Source organism: Vitis vinifera, chromosome 14 (genome assembly GCF_030704535.1).
Source record: "Vitis vinifera cultivar Pinot Noir 40024 chromosome 14, ASM3070453v1".
Taxonomy (NCBI): Eukaryota; Viridiplantae; Streptophyta; class Magnoliopsida; order Vitales; family Vitaceae; genus Vitis; species Vitis vinifera.
The window spans coordinates 26227397-26246376 of record NC_081818.1 but is presented as its reverse complement, the minus strand read 5'-3'; the positions used below and the strand labels follow the sequence as shown (position 1 = coordinate 26246376).

General features: G+C 34.3%; 3 protein-coding genes and 1 non-coding gene across 5 annotated transcripts; 2 read left to right on the top strand and 2 right to left on the bottom strand.

Moving 5' to 3' along the window:
- The first annotated feature begins 1473 nt into the window (after positions 1-1473).
- On the top strand, positions 1474-9347 carry LOC100266440 (uncharacterized). 2 transcript variants are annotated; one of them, XM_059742876.1, is made up of 10 exons: positions 1474-1543; positions 1632-1763; positions 2904-3692; positions 4018-5273; positions 5704-5995; positions 6122-6346; positions 7161-7334; positions 8111-8302; positions 8388-8501; positions 8765-9347. In XM_059742876.1, the coding sequence occupies exons 3-10, from the start codon at positions 2982-2984 to the stop codon at positions 9098-9100; spliced, it is 3300 nt and encodes a 1099-aa protein (XP_059598859.1). In that variant the 5' UTR covers positions 1474-1543; positions 1632-1763; positions 2904-2981; the 3' UTR covers positions 9101-9347. The 2 variants fall into 2 exon arrangements, with proteins under 2 accessions (XP_059598859.1, XP_010660786.1); XM_010662484.3 differs by having other exon boundaries at positions 1539-1763.
- A 710-nt stretch (positions 9348-10057) lies between these two features.
- On the bottom strand, positions 10058-13098 carry LOC100259523 (probable adenylate kinase 7, mitochondrial). Its single transcript, XM_002263106.4, has 4 exons — positions 12658-13098; positions 11680-11820; positions 11283-11516; positions 10058-10543 (listed from the first exon to the last, which is right to left on the bottom strand). The coding sequence occupies exons 1-4, from the start codon at positions 13000-13002 to the stop codon at positions 10391-10393; spliced, it is 873 nt and encodes a 290-aa protein (XP_002263142.1). The 5' UTR covers positions 13003-13098; the 3' UTR covers positions 10058-10390.
- A 273-nt stretch (positions 13099-13371) lies between these two features.
- On the bottom strand, positions 13372-13444 carry TRNAK-CUU (transfer RNA lysine (anticodon CUU)). Its single transcript has one exon. It is a non-coding gene; the product is annotated as a tRNA-Lys (tRNA).
- A 1988-nt stretch (positions 13445-15432) lies between these two features.
- Positions 15433-16614, top strand: LOC100244097 (putative calcium-binding protein CML19). The gene has a single exon (XM_010662483.3). The coding sequence runs from the start codon at positions 15989-15991 to the stop codon at positions 16415-16417; it is 429 nt and encodes a 142-aa protein (XP_010660785.1). The 5' UTR covers positions 15433-15988; the 3' UTR covers positions 16418-16614.
- The last annotated feature ends 2366 nt before the right edge of the window (positions 16615-18980 follow it).

Below are 18980 nucleotides of genomic sequence, written 5' to 3'. Positions count from 1 at the left end.
AAATCAATTAGAAAAATCTTTTTTTTTTTTAGAAATTAATAGGTGGTCATATATTGTTTTACTTTTAAAATTATCTTTTATTCAATCTTTTTTTTATTTATTGATTTAGATGTTTTTTGTAAATATTTTTTAAAATTTTAGTATAGTGATAAAAAAATTATTATTTTTAATTAGAAAAGTCTTTTTTTTTTTTTAGAAATTAATAGGTAATCATATATTGTTTTAATTTTAAAATTATCTTTTATTCAATGTTATTTTTTTAGTGATTTAGATGTTTTTTCATTAATAAAAAGTTTTTTTTGTTTATCATATCATTTTTTTAATTAAAATTGTATGTCTTTTTTGGTAATTTATTAATATTAAAAGTGTTTTTATATTTATACAATATATTATCAGAAACATTTTAGAATCATTTTTTCTGATTATCATAAAAGTGTTTTTCACAGAAACACCATAGCAGAAAACACTTCAAATAAAAACACTTCCACTAGAATCACTACCAAACGGGCTCTAAAAAAGCCAACACCACCTTAATTTGTATTTGGATCGGTTTCTAATAAGTTTTTTTTAATAAAATTAATTAATGGTACAACTTGGACGGGTTGATCTGATCCAACCCAAACCTAACTCGGTGTTTAGATGGGCGTAAACAAACATTTTTATTACTTAAATTGAATTTAGGTTAATTTTTCTCAATCCAAATGTGATTTTGGGTTGGACTCAAATCAATATTTAAACAATTCGAGCTTAATTAGAAGCCAAATTTATTATTTTTATAATATTTGTAATGCTATATCTTATATAATAATACTGATTTTTTTAGATTAAAAAAAATATCAAATTATAATTATCTCATTTAATTTTTTTATTTTTTAAAAAAGTATATAAGTTTATTTTTTTATTATCTTGAAAATTTGTCTTATTTATTATTTAAATTTTGATATAAATATATAAAAAATTTATTTTAAAAAAAATTCAATATAAACGAATTTTAAATTATGCAATCCAATCAAACCAAGTTTAAAAAAATAAATTGGATTGAGTCAGGGTCGAGTATCTCTCGGATTAGAAGTCAAATTTGAATTGATTGTTTTTTTTAATTTGGACAGTAGATTAATGCGAGTTTTTATATTAATTTACCTAATTTTATTTAACAAAATTATTATAAAATAAAAAATATTAATTTAATTTTTATAAGAATTTTTCATTGTTGTTTAAAAATCATGGTATTAACTTTAATTTCACCTGTTAACTAAATTTAAAAATAGAAAATTATCGCAAAGGAGTGTCGGTTAAAATTTCCTTAAATTAATTTATATCCAGATCCATAAATAACCGGCTGTGGTCGGTGGCGGGGAGTTCTCTAGATGAAGAGCGTGTGGCGCACTCGCGAGTGAAGTACCATTCGTGAGCAAAGCACTGGTCTACAATATTTGTTATAGGCCATCATTTCCACCAAAGCATCGGTACCAAACAAAGCTAAAACGACGTCGTGTTCGCACGCCAGATTTGATAATTGCCGGTGCACTTCGGCCCCTCTAAAGTAACTTAAATATTTACTCCATAGAAAAAACCTGGGAGTCGTCGTCAGCTATCTCCGCTTTTTCTAATTTTTCTATTTTTTTTTTCAGACATTCTCAATTTTTTTCCGTCACTACCTCAGACTCAGATATTTCAGTCCCATGGCCGAGCCTTCTATACGAAATATGTGGCCGTTTCTTTTTTTCGGCATTACTCCGATTCTCCCGCAGTTGACTTCTCCGGTAAGTCTTATTTTTCATGAATTTTCCTGTTTAGAGAAGTTTTTGGCTGATTCTTTTTTGTCAATTTTGTATGTAGTTTGCATTTTTTTTTTTTTTTTTTTGTGGTGGTGGTGGCATTGTGATGAATCTGTGGGAAATGTTCTTGATCTGATGTGGAAATACAGAAAGAAAAATTAAATTTTGTGAAGTGTTTCGGTACTGAAGAAAATGTTGCAGTCTCGTTTTACTGAGATTGGGATGCTTTTGGTGTGGAATGAGCTTCAAACAGATCTTGTTTTGGTTTTTCAAAGCGTTGTATTGCTGATTTAGCTTTCGTTTTGCACGTGCATTTTGATCAGCTGAGAGTCTCAGGAGAGATTTTTTTTAGTTTTTATTTTGCAGTCTTTGAGTTCCATTTTTTCTTGAAGTTTATGTGTTGCTTTCCTTCATTTCCGAAGCTTCTACTATTTAATTTTTTTTTCTTAATTTTTTACTCTCATAATTTAATGGGTTTTCATGTGAATGCATTTATTTTCTGAGTCTTTCTTTTTTTCTTTTTTTCTTTTTTTTTTTCTTTTTTTTTTGTTGTTGTTGTTGTTGTTGGGGACGATCTTAAATAAGCCGACCGTGCTGCTCTTTAATCCTTTCTTGAAAAGTAGATTTCTCTAGCTGCTTGGTTTCCGAGAAAATGTAGGGAAAGTAAAGAAAAAAATTGGAGTTTAATGTTTTTCTTTTTAAGAAAATGGAAACCTGGACTCAACTGAACTGCATGGGCTGTATAGGGCTCAGTTTGGTGGAGTTTTCTGTTTCCTATCTCTCTGTTTGGATCTCAGAGAGAGGAGGCAAAGAAAAGTCAATTAAAATATTTCAAATGAATTAATTTCTCAACTTATTTTCTGTAGTTTTCCTTTGGACTGGTTCCATTGTACTCTGGAGATCCCAATGGAGCCAAATATCCAAAATAGTGACAAATTTGAGATCAGAGCTTTCTCTTGTTTTCTTACATTTTCCTAGCAACCAACTAAATACATAGTACTACAATATTGGAAAAGCTTCTTTGAGAGCATACTGTCAACTGGCTTTTGCCATCTACATATAGAATATATTATTTCTGGTTCAAGAATTTTTCTGCTGAAGCATGGGTTTTATTCTCTCACTCAGGAGCCTTGTGAATGAATATATATCTTAAACACATTGGTGCGGCATTCCCCGTCAAAGAATTACCAGTATTCTGCAACCATGGTTCTAGGGGTGAGAACAAACAACAGAAAAAGTGGCTCAGTTCATGTAGATTATCTAATCCATATTCAGGAGATTAAGCCTTGGCCACCATCTCAATCTCTGAGGTCCCAACGTGCTGTCCTGATCCAATGGGAACATGGTGATCGGACTTCTGGGTCTACGAGCTCTGTCATACCTGCACTGGGGTCTGGTATTGGTGATGGGAAAATTGAATTCAATGAGTCTTTTCGGCTGTCTGTGACTTTAGTCAGGGAATTTGCCCTCAAAAGTGGGGATGCTGATACCTTCCACAAAAATTGCTTAGATTTTAATTTGTATGAGCCACGGAGGGATAAGACTGTGAGAGGTCAGCTGTTAGGAACTGCCATTCTAGACTTGGCAGACTATGGCATTATTAGGGAAATCTCAAGCATAAGTATTCCCATGAATTGCAAGAGGAGCTTTAGGAACACTGCTCAACCAGTTTTATTCCTTAAAATCCAGCCAGTTGATAAAGGTCGCACCAGTTCCTCATCAAGGGACAACCTGTTAAAAGAAGCATCCCTTCACAAGACTGGTGGAGAGTCTGTTTCTGCTTTGATCAATGAAGAATATGCTGAGGAAGCTGAGATCACCTCCTCTACTGATGATGATGTTTCCTCACACTCATCTCTGGCTGTTTCCACTGCTGTCCAGTCTAATGGGGGTTTACCACATCAAAATGAAAAGGTATTTGTACTTGTTTAATTCATTCTGTTTTCTTATTGATTTGAAATATTCACTCTGATCCTATTTTGACTGAAGTCTGGACTGGTTTTGTTATGTGCAACCCTTTTCTGGTACCTTGAGCAGTTTATTATGTTCTGAGAAATTTGATGTATGCATAAGTCGCTTGCCTCCCAGTTAGGGAAATCAAAGTTGGAGTGTCTTGCCTAAATGGAGTCCATTATCTGATCTAAACGTTCGGGAAGAATTATTCATGAATCTAGTTTTTATCTTGTTAAATTAGTATACAAAGTTCTTGTTAAATGGCAAACTGGCATTTGAATTTCAGAATGGGTCAGAGAGGGTGAATAATAACACAGGAGGCGGTAATGAGGAACAAGCCTCAGATTCAAAGCTGAGACTCACAAATTCGGACACGACACCAATAATTGAACCACATCCAAGTCTGGAGGGGAATTCATCTTGCATGTCATCAATAGACTTGTCTTCTGATCTGGGGAGCCCTGTAAATGGTCATCCTTCTTTACCTGACTCCCCTGAGTCTAGTACATCAACTCCAAAAAGGATTCTTACCCTCAGCAGTCATTCGTCTTCCTCATCCATAGTTTATGAAAGAATGGAAGAAGAGTCTAATACCAGCATCCGAAGCAATGACCATGAAGATTTGCCCCGGGAGGCTCATGAAAAGGTTCCTAGTGGCAAAACTGAAACTGGTGGTAATGCTAAACAGAGCACCGGGGAGAAAATATCAAATGGTTTTCTAGCCAAAGTGGCATCCCCTGGCATCAACTCCCATGCAGTTGAGAAATTGAGTTTTGCAAATTCTGCTAATTCTCAAGCAAATAGAGAGGAGTATGAAGAGGAAGTGAGGAGGCCCATAAAAAATGGCCTGGAGGAAGGTGTAACTACTGACAATGGTCCCATGGAGGACAGAGATGAAAAGGAACAAAAAGAATATAGACAGGAAAGAGAAAACTTGGAAGAGAAAGAGCATTCTATAGAAGAGGAACCATCTAATAGAGTTTCACTAGATGCTACCAGAAAGCAAGCCTCATCAGGAAGTGATACACTTTCTTTCAGCTGGGGAAATCATGAACTGAAGAGCAATATCCTAAGTAGTGATAGATTAAAACATGTGAAATCTGTTCGATCGTCATCAGACTCAGCTAGAAGCAACAATTTGGTGGGTGGTAACCAGTTCATTGAAGAAGCAAAGGAAGTTGGAGTTCTGGGAGATAGACAGAATGGAGCAAGAGGCTTCATAGGCAGCGGAAGAAAAGACACTATAATCTATACGGAGACAAGAAACACCTTTTCTGAAAGAAAAATACAGCAATTGGAGGACAAAATAAAGATGCTTGAGGGAGAATTGAGAGAAGCTGCTGCCATAGAGGCAGCTCTTTACTCAGTTGTTGCTGAGCATGGAAGTTCCATGAATAAGGTACATGCCCCAGCTCGGCGCCTATCTAGGATGTATCTTCATGCTTGCAGAGAGAGTTCACAATCAAGGAGAGCCAGTGCAGCTAGAAGTGCTGTTTCAGGATTAGCTTTGGTTGCAAAAGCATGTGGCAATGATGTTCCAAGGTATTTCAGAATCATGCTATTTTCTGCATTTCCCTCAAGCATCCTTCTTTGTCTAGTCTTTATCATTTATTCTTGTTACTATTTTGAAGTGATAAACCCCTTAAGCTTATAGCAGGTTAAGTTGACTTTGCTCAAAAGGTTTCCACTTCTCATGGTGGACTGGAACTTGAATCTTCTTACTTAATTGATCGAGGATATTAGAGGGCATCTTCCATAATACAACTAAGAATAGTCCACTGAAAGATGTTTGACAGCTTCACAGCTGTGTGGCTTGGTTTACCTTTCTGTGGATTCTACCCAAACTACTGCTTTATAAGCAGGATGTTAAAGCCTATTTCCAGAATTTTCATAACCCAACGAAACCTCAGTCCTAACTACAAGCGGTAGAGTATCTTCAGAGCTTATTTGTTTTTTTCATCCTTGAATGCAGGTTGACCTTTTGGTTGTCAAATGCTGTTGTGTTGAGAGCAATTATAAGCCAAGCCATTGGGATCCCAAGGCAAAAACTTTCTGCTGGATCTTCCAACGAAAGGAATGGCATTGGAAAAGGAAATAACCAGAGATTATCTCCACTAAAATGGAAGGAATTCCCCCCCAGCAGTAAGGAAAACAAGAATGCTTCAAGTCTTGGTGACTGGAAAGACCCATATACATTAATATCTGCACTAGAAAAGCTTGAAGCTTGGATCTTCTCCCGAATTATTGAGTCTGTCTGGTGGCAGGTCATTCCTCCATATCCCCCTCTTCTGTTGAATTTTTCTGTAAATGCAAGATATCAAAAACTTTCTTTTCAAAGCAGATCACAATTTCTAATTATTACCTGATCTGCCTCTCTCTCCCTCTCTCAGACTTTGACTCCACACATGCAATCTGCTGCTATGAAAGAAATTTATGGAGATACAGATTCTGATTCAAGGAAAAGCTATGGAAGGACTTCTGGTTCATCTGACCAGGAGCAAGTGAATTTTGCCTTAGACCTTTGGAAGAAAGCTTTCAAGGATGCCTGTGAAAGACTTTGTCCTGTTCGAGCAGGAGGACATGAGTGTGGCTGCTTGCCTGTGCTGGCTAGCTTGGTAACTATAAATTGCATTTTTCCTGTCATGATTTGCATGTGGAGAACGGGGGAAGGAAAATGCTGTGGCTATATTGTTAAGTAAACCTATGACACTATATGATATTTTGGCATCTATAGGAACATGAACACATAGAATAAAAATTTTAGAAAAATGTGAAACTACATTAGCACTTCATAATTAAATGATGCAAGCAGCAAAATCCTACCTTTTAGACATGATTGATCACAAGAGCTCTTACATTGAGAGTTTAGTCCCGGTATAGCACACAAAATAATTTGTGGCCTCAACATGATCTCTCAGTGAGTGCCAAAACTTTGATCCAGTTATTCCACGTGGTAAGTTGATTGTCTTTGATATGTATAGCTATCATATCCGGTTATCAGCAATGAAATTCTTCCTTTGTAGAAAAAAATCCCTAGAACTATATTTCAGTTGATTAGATATTTTGATTAAACAGTCATGTGCAGGGTCTGTAGTTTTCTGCTTCAACTAAACTATGTTAGAAAACTCTGTTTGTGTTTGTATGCTTAATTGGTGGGCAATTCTTTATTGAAAAAATATGCATTTGTGGCTGTGTCCTGTGTTTGTGTGCCAGATTGGTTGGTGAATCACCTACAATTCTTCAGCAGAAATTGGTATTTAATGCAAATTCATGGCTGTTTTTCAAGTGATAACATCTCTTATCAACATTTTCTAGAGCCAAGTTATTGCTTTATTAATGGTCCCATTTTAGTTTGAACTGTAAACTAATGAAGCTTCATTTCTTACTCTAGAAATTTGACATTAGGATGTGCCTCTGTCATGTGTCTAGGTAATGGAGCAATGTGTGGTTAGACTAGATGTGGCTATGTTCAATGCTATTCTTCGTGAATCTGTTGACGAGATCCCAACAGATCCTGTATCTGATCCCATTAGTGATTCCAAAGTTCTTCCCATTCCTGCTGGGAAATCCAGCTTTGGTGCTGGTGCACAGCTGAAAAATGTGGTAAGAAATTCAAATTTTGTTGTCTTGTTAATTTTATTGTTAGTTGTAATGGCAATAACATAGAACACGAGGGACCAAGAGTAACCCACTCACTGCGCAGAAGGACTAAGCCACGATGCCCTTCGGTTATTAGCCATATTACAGTTATTTACAGAACTTGTTTGTAATTGTATCACTTATTTGTGGGAATGGACTGTTCTTCCCTATATTAGAATGGCTGCATTTCTTGCATTCTCTCTACCATCATTATCTGATTTTTAACTCCACGGTCTGTGTCTTATGTGTCTTTATTATTATTATAATTTTAGTTTTAATTTTTAATTTTTCCTTTTTGGCATGAAACATAGAGGTTTATCCTAAGATTGTCTAGGATCTGGCTGTTTTTTTCCTTTGAAATTGCGTATGTTAAGCTTTGCAAATATTCTCAAACAATCCTATTAGGCACCATAAAGACCTTGCATCAACTCCTGCTACTGACATACATTGCTATTTCAGTTCTCTTTTTCATGTCAAATAGAGTGCAATGAATCTTGAGGAAATGTTCACTGGTGCAGGTGTCATACAGGAAACCGGATTGAGATATATCTATGGATCTCAGTTCTGTTTAATCTGTGGGATTTTCCCACAGAATGCTCAGCACCTTGTATTCCACCTCTGATGGCATCAAGCCATCAAATGGTGATAACAACATAACGGACAACATTGTTTTGAGTTAAAAGAGGATTCTGATTGCCTTTGACTAAATAATATTCTCCTTTGTGTTTTCTGGATCACAGATTGGAAACTGGTCTAGATGGCTTACCGACCTATTTGGTATGGATGAGGATGACTTGCTTGAAGAAGGGAATGATGATATTGAGGATGAGAGACAAGATGTGTTATTCAAGTCTTTCCATCTGCTTAATGCTTTGAGTGATCTCATGATGCTTCCAAAGGACATGCTCTTGAGTAGGTCCATCAGAAAAGAGGTTCAAACCTGAAAACTATGCCATTTTGTCTTAAGTCTGCATGAGTAATATCTTTGTGCTCACTACAATGCTATTAATTTTGAAGGTATGCCCTACATTTGGTGCACCATTGATCAGAAGGGTTCTTGACAATTTTGTCCCTGATGAGTTCTGTCCGGATCCAATTCCAGGAGTGGTGTTTGAAGCCCTGGATTCTGAGGTTAGTCCATTCCAAAGGAATCTAATATATTTTGTTTACTCATTTATTTATAATTTACTTCAATAAGCCCAGGATATATCCTGCATGATAATTTTCCTTTTGCAAACAAAGGCTTGGTACAGTCTACACCATTTTTTTTATGTGGGCATCTATGCCATTCTAAATCCATTGCTGCCTCTGATGATTAACCTGACAAGCTTCATGACCCATCACCTATTTTTAAATATAGTCATGGCAATCTTCTTGGTTTTACTTTGATTCAGGATCCCTTTGAAGCTGGGGAGGACTCTATCACAAACTTCCCATGCATTGCAGCTCCTATAGTCTATGCGCCACCTCCAGCAGCTTCCCTTGCAAGCATTCTTGGAGAGGTCGGCAATCAATCTCATCTGAGAAGAAGCAACTCCTCGGTGCTCAGAAAATCACATACCAGCGATGATGAGCTTGAAGAATTAAATTCACCCTTATCTTCAATCATAAGTGATGGCTTCAGGCCATCACCTGTCCCTACAAAATCCAACTGGAAATCAAGGGCAAATGGCAGTCAAAGTGACGTAAGGTATCAGCTCCTCCGGGAAGTATGGATGAACAGTGAGTAGCTACAAATACACAGAGACGAGCCATGGGCAGAATTATATCTGGATCCTTCAGAGTAGTTGAAGCATCTTAGTGAACAATCAGATTCTGGGAATCGAACAAAACCTTTGGTATGTATATTTATTGGTATGTATATGCATGAATAAATGATGCTCCTTTTTGTTCTCTTGTTTGAGTTGTAAATTTGGAATCCAGTTGGCTGTTGTAGTTATATTTTCCTTGTGAAAATACAATGCAATTTTGTGCAGAGAGATATGAGTGCTTGGTAAAGCATGCTCACAAGATCAAATTCTTGCAAATTTTATGAATTTTTTATTAAGAAAATTGAGAGTAGAAAGACTTAAGTGATTATCATCAATAAACGAAGTTAAGGGCATACAGAAATTGACTTTTCCTCAGTCCCTGACAGACTAGTTTAGATCAATCTTTGATGAATTTTTTGTGGTTACTTATTTCCTTAAAAGACAATAGACTCCCCACTTTTTTGTCTTTTGAAAATTTTAAAGGTAAAATTCATCTTTAATATTTTCCATTCTCATTACTTTTGTGACTCAAACTTCTATAGAAACGTCCACAACCTAGCTGAGCACATGTTACTTTTTTGTTTTGTTAAGTACTTTAATTTCAAAGATTTCCCACCTAAGCTTCTACTTACGGCGTGTTGGATATTTCCTTCTGACTTTGGACAAAAACAACAAAAAAAAACACACGTTGACAAGACATGGCATAGAAATTGTTAAGAATATTGCGATATTGGAACATCCTCTACATGAGTCACGACCCAAGGCATTTGCAAAGAAGGAAGGAAATCCTCGCATTTTCACCCATAGTTTTGTTGCAGAAAATTGTAGGCTATTGAATAGGTGTAACATCCAGCTCATCCATATCTGAGCTTTTTACTTTTGGTTAAGTAAAATTTGAACTGTTGAATAAAAATACAAAGAAATAAGAGATAGGAATTGTGGCAAATTCTGGTTTGTCAAACATTAACCCAACTTCCCACTCTTAGGCTGATTATGTTGGGAATATTTCAAATATTTAAAATAAGAAAAAGAAAACAAGCTTACTTAGATAGCAGTATTCTCTGCTTTTGTTTCTCTCGCCAAAACTACATTATAGACAGGCATCCTCAAATTGTGTCACTTGATAAAGTATAACTCAGAAGACAAAACCTTTCAAACCCAACTGAAAGCATTCAACAGGGAAGAATGAACCCCTGCAGAGCCACTCCCCGCTAGTTTGTGTCTACTCTTAATGCCGGAATAGGGAAGAAAAATGATGCGTAAACCCAATCATGCAGTCAACTTCTGTGAAGAATTGACGGCATTCACATGCTGGAGATGTAGTGCAGCCAAAAGCCCCTGCCAGGTCTCTCCAGGTGCACCCGCCACTTGGAAATCAAGAAGCTTCTGCTGTTTTTTATAGTAATCTTCCAATGGTTTGCTCTGAGGAAAATATATAATTCAATTAGCAAAACTTCCATTTTCCCCATACTCTTAAAATGTAACACAAGAATTTTGATCATGACAAGTTTATTGGATCTATGGATCCACAAACACTTGTTTAAGAACAACGGAGATTTCGATGTAGTTATTGGAATCAAGATGCCAGTACTTTAACGCACTAAAAGAAAGATTGATATCCAAGATAAATAACAAAAATCAAACTCAGGCAGGAAACTCAGGAATTTGTAAGCAAACAGGTTATTTCTATCCAGATTAGTATGTTCTGAAGCTAAAGAACAATAAGACAAGGAATATCTTATAACTGGAGAAACTTAAAAAGAGTCACAAAAACTACTTCTGAACCTTTTAAGCATATCTGCGAGACACTTGCTCTCATTAAAAAGAAATAATTGAACAAAAAAAACATCTTAAAAACCATATGGGAACCAAATAAAGAAAAAGACAAGATGGACGAATTGCTTCAGCAGAAGTATTTTCATAATGGGTCAGTGAAAACCAGAGAAAACAATAAAGAACAAAATAAATAAATTAGCAAAAGCATTTTGAAAACATATACTCATATATATATACATAAAAGACAAGAACAAAATAAATGAATTACTTCAGCAGAAGCATTTTGCAATGGGTCTAGTGAAAACTAGGCAAAATCGGAGAATACATGTTATAAGCTTGAGGAATGTAGTTGCAACTTCTAATCCAGGAGAAATATGTGGAGTACCTGCTCTGCATATATACGGAGTTTTTCCTTCCATGCAAGTATTGTATCAGCAGTGGTGGAATTCAACTGATCATCCTGGTGTGGCAGATTTAGATATGAACCAGGATTGCTCATCCTATGAAATTCTTGGTGATGGGAAGAACTTCCATCTTGTGGATGGTTTCTCACCAAGCAATCTCCAGTGCATTTGAAATTCACAACCAGATCAATATCAGCTATTTGATCCAAGATCTCCTATAAAAATCCAGCATTTCCAGAATGTAAGATTTCAAGTTCCAAAGGTTGGGTACTGAGATTGTTCTAATTAGCTTCTGGCTTGTAGCTGAAAATAGTCATGCTTGTGGATACATATATAAAAGAGAAAATGCAGATGTCATAAACAATACTTTGAACTTACAGCTTGGATCCTTGTTCGAGGAATCCCATCCAGAATGAACCCAGTTTCACCTCTGCAGTATCCTTCTTCCAGCCTTTTTGACAACAGCCCAAAAATTATATCCTCTGGCACAAGCTTCCCTTGGTTCACAGCATTGGCTATCTAAATTGGGTAGAGAAAAAAAGAAAGAAGGAAAAGAACAAAAATTAGCAAGCTAAGCTCATTGGGAAGACAAAAAAAATTTCATACTCATATTCAAAACTGGGCAAAATAAGGAAGACAGATCAAAACTAGAAATGCCATAAAAAAATGAAACACATGAGAGAAGGTAATGCTTTCTTAGGGAGAAGAGACAGACTCCAAGTTATGGAGGTGGGCAAAATTTAACTTAGGGAATTGAGGAGACAACTCCATGTTGCAGCACAAAGAAGGTTAGACCACTGAATCATTTCAAACAGAGGTTGGTGCATCAGTATCCATGTAGATGATGATAAGCTCTCATGACCTATTGCCTATTGCAAATTCAGCAGCATCTCGAAACAAAGTAGGTCGATAACAAGTTAACAACCCATTCTTCTCAATAAATAAATAAATAACAAGTTAACAACCAATGGTTAACGTGCCAGCCAATCGTTTGTAATGTACATGGAGAACAACCCAAAATTATGGAGCTATAGTGATATGCAAAAAAAAACCCTCAACCCCCATAAAAATTCACATTTCAGGTTTGTCATAATCTGTATTCCTCTTAATAAGAACACAATTTTAGAAAATCTTGATGGAAAGACCATGGAGATTCTGGCATAAACGACCAAAAAAATGAAAAAAAACATCATCTTGATTCACAGTTTTTCTCAAGAAAACATAAATCCCTCAACATCATTAATTAACACAACACAGTCAGATTTTTCTTCACTTTTCCTCCTTTTCTAGGTATGAAAAGCATCATAAACCCACCCCCAAAAAAGAGAAAAAAGAAAGGAAATGGGTGAAAATAACCTGTTTATAGAGGGAAGAGAGAGGGCTGAGCTCCTGGCGGACGAGGGTTCCCATAGAAATGTGAGGAACTTGGAGAAGCCTGGAGAGCCTCTCGGCGTACACATGCTTCTTCGCACCTGGCTCTCCTATGATCACCCAATGCACTCCTCTTCCCGATACGCATCCCTCCGAGTCCGCCCTCGCTAATTTCCGATAAACCTCCACCTCCTCCTCCTCCTCGTAGTCGTAATAATCATAGTCTACTTGAGCCGCAGCCGCCGATCCATACTCTCGCTTTGGAAGGACCCCGATACGGCGCCGTAGGAAGAGTGGCGCCACCGTGCTGAGGCGGCAAAGTTTGGCCATGGCGACGACTGGTTCTAGAAGGAAGGGTTTAAGCGAGAGACAAAAAGAGACGCAAATTGGGTTTGCAACCAAGCATTTGAAGAGGTAGTGATCCAGAAAAGACACTGTTAGTTGATGAAATTACGCTTATGCCACTCCTTTTGCTTCCATGTCTTTCGGAGAGGTTGGAAACTTCCTAAAAGCCTGACTTGAAACCGTTTAACTTTCCTTTTTGTATGAGAGTGTTAGAAACGGAGAAACAGTTTTCTCCGTTTCCTTTCTATGGTTGCTAAAGAAACGACAAATTGGGTGGAAGTTGTGGTGGATGTCGACTACATGATTACAGTGGTCCAGGATGCACCAGATTTTTCAAAAAAATTTACGTCCAAACGCCCACCGTGGGGCTCGAACCCACGACCACAAGGTTAAGAGCCTTGCGCTCTACCAACTGAGCTAGACGGGCAAGACGTATAAATTATAATTTTCCAAAGGGAATAATGCTATATATTAATATATTTTCTGAATTATTATTATCTTAAAAAATTGATCATAAAGAAAATAATAATAATAATACATAAATTAATATAAAAAATTAAATTAAATTATGGTGATAATGTTAAATAAATTTGAAAAGAGGTGATTACCTTTATATAATTATTTTATTTTTAATAAAGAATAATAAACTTTTAATACCCTTCATATTTAGTCTTTATCCCATGCAAGTGGGACCACTTGATTCTATCATTTCATGTCTAAGTTAAGTGTATAACCAAGATCTTTGACGTTAATGTTACCAAGTGAAGAGTTCTAAATATGAAACAGATTTTGATAATAAGTTTTTAAAAAATATTTCAAATTCTTAAGAATAAATTTAGAAATGAATTTTATCTCTCATATTTAAAATTTCTTATTAATTTAATTTCTTATTCCCTACACCTTTCCAATTTAATAAATATTCTTAAATATGAAATCTAATTTTCATAATAATATATTCCGTTAAAATTACCAAAAATAAAACTTTTAGTAATTCCTTTAATAATAAATTATTCATCTTGAAAATTTCGAAAAACAAATATTTACTTTCAAATTAATGATTAGTGTAATAAAAAAGTTTCCAAAAACTTGAAAAATAAAAACTAGAGAGCACTTTATCCAAAAGGGAAACTTTTATTTTACAAGGATTCTTATCAAAATAATTTAAAATCCTTTGGAATAATTTAGAAAAGGAAACTTTACAGAATTAAGTAAATTGCTTTCGAATCTAATTTTCAAAAAAATCTATATCCATTAAAATTACTAAGAGTTTCGTACAATTTTCATAAGCAACTATTCCAATTTAGTGAATATATATAAATATTTAGGAATTAAATAATTTGAAAATAACATCACCATTATATTAAAAAAAAATTGAAATGTAAAGAAATAATATTTATGTTGTTAGTCCATACATATTTTTCATGTTTGAATGGCACCAAATCATATCTATATATGTATTTTGGTCTAAATTAATAAATAAAAAATGTTTTTGCTGTTAAATTGAATAGAACAAAACCAAATCAAAATGAAGTAAATGGGCTTAAATTGATTTTTATTATTAAATAAAAAAAATTCATATTTTATTTAAATTTAATAATTTTGATTTGAACATATGAAAATGAATTAAATTAGATTTCATTTAGATACACTTTCTCTTATGTAGTTGAAAATTATTTTTAAATTTTTTTAAAATTTGAGATATTAAAACTTATATCCTTAAAAGTTATTTAATAAGTTTTAAAAATTTGAGCTAATAAAAATTTAATATTTTAGGGCCTATTTGGTTATATTTTCTAAAACTTGTTTTTAAGTTAAAAAATAAAAAATAATTTAATAGTATTTAATAAAAATAAGGGTGCTTGATAAGTTATTTTTAAAAACAGTTTTTTAAAATAGAAAATAAAAAACCTTTAGAAAAGCATGCGTAATTTAAGGAAAGATCATTGTGAAGGGAGAAAGGGAATGCTATCATGTTCAATTTAATTTATTTATTTTTATTAATTTTTATATTTTTCTTTTATTTCTAAAAACGGATGAAAACTTTTGTTGGTTTTTAAAAAACTATTTTCCATTTTACTTTATTTTTAAAAACTATTTTCAAAAAATAACAATCTTATATGTTTTTAAAAATAGAAAACTGTTTTAATCACGTTAGAACAAACTTTTAATTCACGTCATTATCTCCTCGGGATTCTAAAAATGGTATTTTATATAAAAAATTATAATTAAATTTTATGTTTAAAAATAAAATAAAAAAAACAATAAATTATCATAGCCGACGCGCTTAGTTTAATTTGATATTTGATGCTTAAAATTGGACTAATCATGCCATGCACATTCTCGCTTTAGGGTTGAATAGCTTGATTAAGAAAAAGAAAAAGTTGTAAAAGGATTCCTTTTTTAATACCCAAAAAAAAAAAAAAAAAATCATTTTACTGCTGGAAATCTGGGGAATATATTACATAAATTAACAGTTTGACTTGAAATTATGAATTTTTAAGAAAGGACAAAACAAATTTGAGAACTGAATTCAACCCAGAACCCCAGTAATCAGAGACGTCAATTCAATTCCAAAGACTCACCCTTCGCCGACGTTCTCCTTTTGTTTCCTCTCTCACATGGCTAATGGCTCCAACAATTTGGACGGTTACTTTGGTAGGTTTCGGACATCCACTTGTCCTTTTAGAGGACAAAGAGTTCTCATTTGTCTCCCCCATCTGAGTTTAACCCCATCTTCCTCGTACGTTCCCAACGCATGGATCATGTCTTAATATTCAATGTTCCTTTGAGGATAAATTTCAGCAAAAGACGCTAACTCTTTTAAATTATGATTTCGTCTGGTCAAATACGCGGCATGATCATCACCTATAAGGCTATAACTACAATCATCTCTCCCCAGTTTCTTGGCGTTCAAGAACAGATTTACGAGAGTTTGTTTCTGCGGAGGGAAGAGAAACCCATTTGAGCTGGTATGGCAAACGATGAGATGATCGAGAAACACGTTCAGTATGAGCGTGTGTTTAAGCACTTTGATGACAATGGAGATGGGAAGATATCAGCGTCGGAGCTTCAGGGGCATTGCGATGGGATGACGCTGGAGGAGGCGGAGGCGGCGCTGGAGTCGCTGGATTCGGACGGGGATGGGTTGTTGGAGTTGGGGGACTTGGTGAGGCTGGTGGAGGGAGTGGAGGAGGAAGAGAGGATAAACGATTTGAAGGAGGCGTTTAAGATGTACGAGAATGATGGGTGCGGTTGCATCACCCCAAAGAGCTTGAACAGGATGCTGAGTAGACTTGGTGAATCCCGGAGCATCGATGAGTGCACAGTCATGATTTCACAGTTTGATCTCAACGGTGATGGGGTTCTCAATTTTGATGAGTTCAAGGTCATGATGTTATAGATGATCATCATGCCTTGCTTTCCTTCATCTTCTTCATGTATTTTCTGTGTATGTCGTGTAGCAGCTGATCAGTTGTTGTCTGTTGATTGTGTATCCATTCATTTCTTCTTCTTCTTATTTCTGGTATATATTCCATTATTTCATTGATTATGTCTTTTCTACTTTCTCCCTGAGTAATATATGGCTATTGCTTTGCATGAATGAGTATGGGAGACAGCTTCTTAGTTGAGGAAACTAAAAATTAGGTGGACAATAACTTGATGTTGCAGAAAACTACTGTTTTTAAACAAAAAAACACGTACAGATGTCAAGCCTATTCGAACCCACTTTCCATTGAGCCAAAGACAATTAAGAATGAATTTGGTAAATGGAATCCAAGAAATGAGAAAGAGAAATGTTAGTTGAGTGGGAAGGAGGCGAGGGGCATTGGAAAAGTATATGAAAGACTTACATGTGTGGAAGGGAAGGGGAAGGGAAAGCGGCACCTGAAGGTTGAGTTTCAGGGGCCTGCGCGTGTGGTCTTGATAAGTCTAAGCCCCACCACCAGGGAGCTTCACGTCAATTATCTTTTTCCCTTCCTTCCCACCTCTTTAATTTATCATTTTCTCTTTACACACGAGGGAATCGGATAAGCTTTTTCCAATTCCTTTTTCTTTTTCCATTTTTCCCTTTTCTTATCATCACGTGCCTTCTCGAGAAGGTGGTGCTTTCTTTCCCTTTATTTTATTTTTTTATTTTCTAAGATTAATTTCACGAAACTCCACTTGACTAAATGCACCATACACCACCTAGTCCTTTGGTTTAAAATTTTATCAAATACTTTCACCTTATTCTTTTCCTTTGATATATTTATTGACTTCCTGTAACACCCCCGAAATAAACAGGTCAAGTGGTAGTAATTTTTGGTATAAATTAGATTTTTCTTTTATCTTTTTTATTCAAAAAATTATATTAACAAAAATTAGAGAATTGAAGAACTTAGGGCTAAATATTTAAAAGTCTATAGTTTCAAGTTCAGATTTTTTCCTGATAAGGAGTAAATTCGTCAAACTAAACACTTCAAGTAAAAATATTATTTTTATCTTTACCTATAATCAAATATGTGTTTTGTATGGAAAGTATATTTGAGAATTTTCTTTGTTTATGAAAAATAAAAAATTGAAGAGGTATGATACTTTGTTTTGTAAGTTTGAATTAATGAAATAAAATGTTTAATTCTGAGTTATATGATCCTAATTAACGGGTTATAATAGTTGACCTTATGACCTTATAATTGTTGACATTTGGTTTTGTTCACCTTAAATGAAACAAATTTGAAATTAGTTATTTAATTGTGAAGTTCCACCTAATTGGGCACCATTTGTCATATAATAACCAGAGTAAAGATATTTTAAATGTATACGATTTGGTTTTGATGAGAAATTATTTTGAAATGAATATGAGAAAGTTTTGTTGAAAAGTTTGAATGTATTAGTATTTTAAACTCAAAAGTTTTTATAAAAATAAGTATATGTTATATCTCATGTGTTGCAAGCATGATTGAAAATGTTTGATCTATGAAACTGTATTAATGTTTCTTATTGGGCTTTGAGCTCATCCCCTTTGTTGATAATTTTTCAAGTAACCTTGGTTCGAGCGACGAATGCTCGTTAGGAGGGAAATTTAGCTTTATTAAAACATTTATTTAAACTCTCTTTATTATGGACATTGTTTAGATGTTAAAACTTAATTCTCATTTAAATTATTTTGAGTTTAGAATTATTTGGACAATAACACTTTGGTTGATATGTTAGTTTTTAAAGTCGAGAATTGAGGATCATAGAATATATTTATTTTACTATTCTGGGAAATTGGTAATTGGTAATCTCCCGTTATATGATGAATATGGTGTTGTTTTCACTTTGAACCTTTGGGTTTGAGGTGTAAAATGATCATCATGCCCTTAAAGTGGGTTTTGGGGTGTGACACTTTCTCTTTAATTTAAAATAAAAGAGGTATTTAACAAAATTTTAAACTACTATAATCTTAACGAAGGTGAGTAAAATCAACATTATTTTCTATCTATCATTTTAACTCTCACTAATTTTTGGTTGGATAAGCAAAAAATTCAATTTAACCAATAAAATTAATCGAATGGAATCAATCCATTAAGGGGGTGTTTGGTACGTCGGAATAGGAAATGGAAATAATATTTTGTTTCCTTTCCTATTTCTTAGTGGAATGGAATGAATTTGATGATTCCATTTCTACCATTTGGATGAACTTAGGAATGCAAGATTGGAATGATTATTTGTTTACATTCCAATGTTTGATAATAATAGGAATGGAAATGAAAAAGAAATAAATTTACAATAATATCCTTACATATAATTTAAAATATTTTTTTATTTTTACTTCTATTTTAAAAAAATAAAATTTGAGAGGTTTTTTGTTATTAAATAATAAGACTAAAAAATATATATATACTCAATAAATAAAAAATTAACCATAAAAAATTGTATAACCCTAATGCACAAATATTCAATTATTATTTTTATTAAAAATTTGAATAATTTGTCATGCT

Coding starts and splice junctions, on each gene's coding strand:
- LOC100266440 (XM_059742876.1), top strand. CDS start 2,982: ATGGTTCTAGGGGTGAGAACAAACAACAGAAAAAGTGGCTCAGTTCAT. Junction 5,274..5,703: donor TGTGGCAATGATGTTCCAAG/GTATTTCAGAAT, acceptor CCTTGAATGCAG/GTTGACCTTTTGGTTGTCAA. Junction 7,335..8,110: donor GTGCACAGCTGAAAAATGTG/GTAAGAAATTCA, acceptor TCTGGATCACAG/ATTGGAAACTGGTCTAGATG.
- LOC100259523 (XM_002263106.4), bottom strand. CDS start 13,002: ATGGCCAAACTTTGCCGCCTCAGCACGGTGGCGCCACTCTTCCTACGG. Junction 11,821..12,657: donor TCTCTTCCCTCTATAAACAG/GTTATTTTCACC, acceptor TACCCAATTTAG/ATAGCCAATGCTGTGAACCA. Junction 11,517..11,679: donor CTCGAACAAGGATCCAAGCT/GTAAGTTCAAAG, acceptor GGATTTTTATAG/GAGATCTTGGATCAAATAGC.
- LOC100244097 (XM_010662483.3), top strand. CDS start 15,989: ATGGCAAACGATGAGATGATCGAGAAACACGTTCAGTATGAGCGTGTG.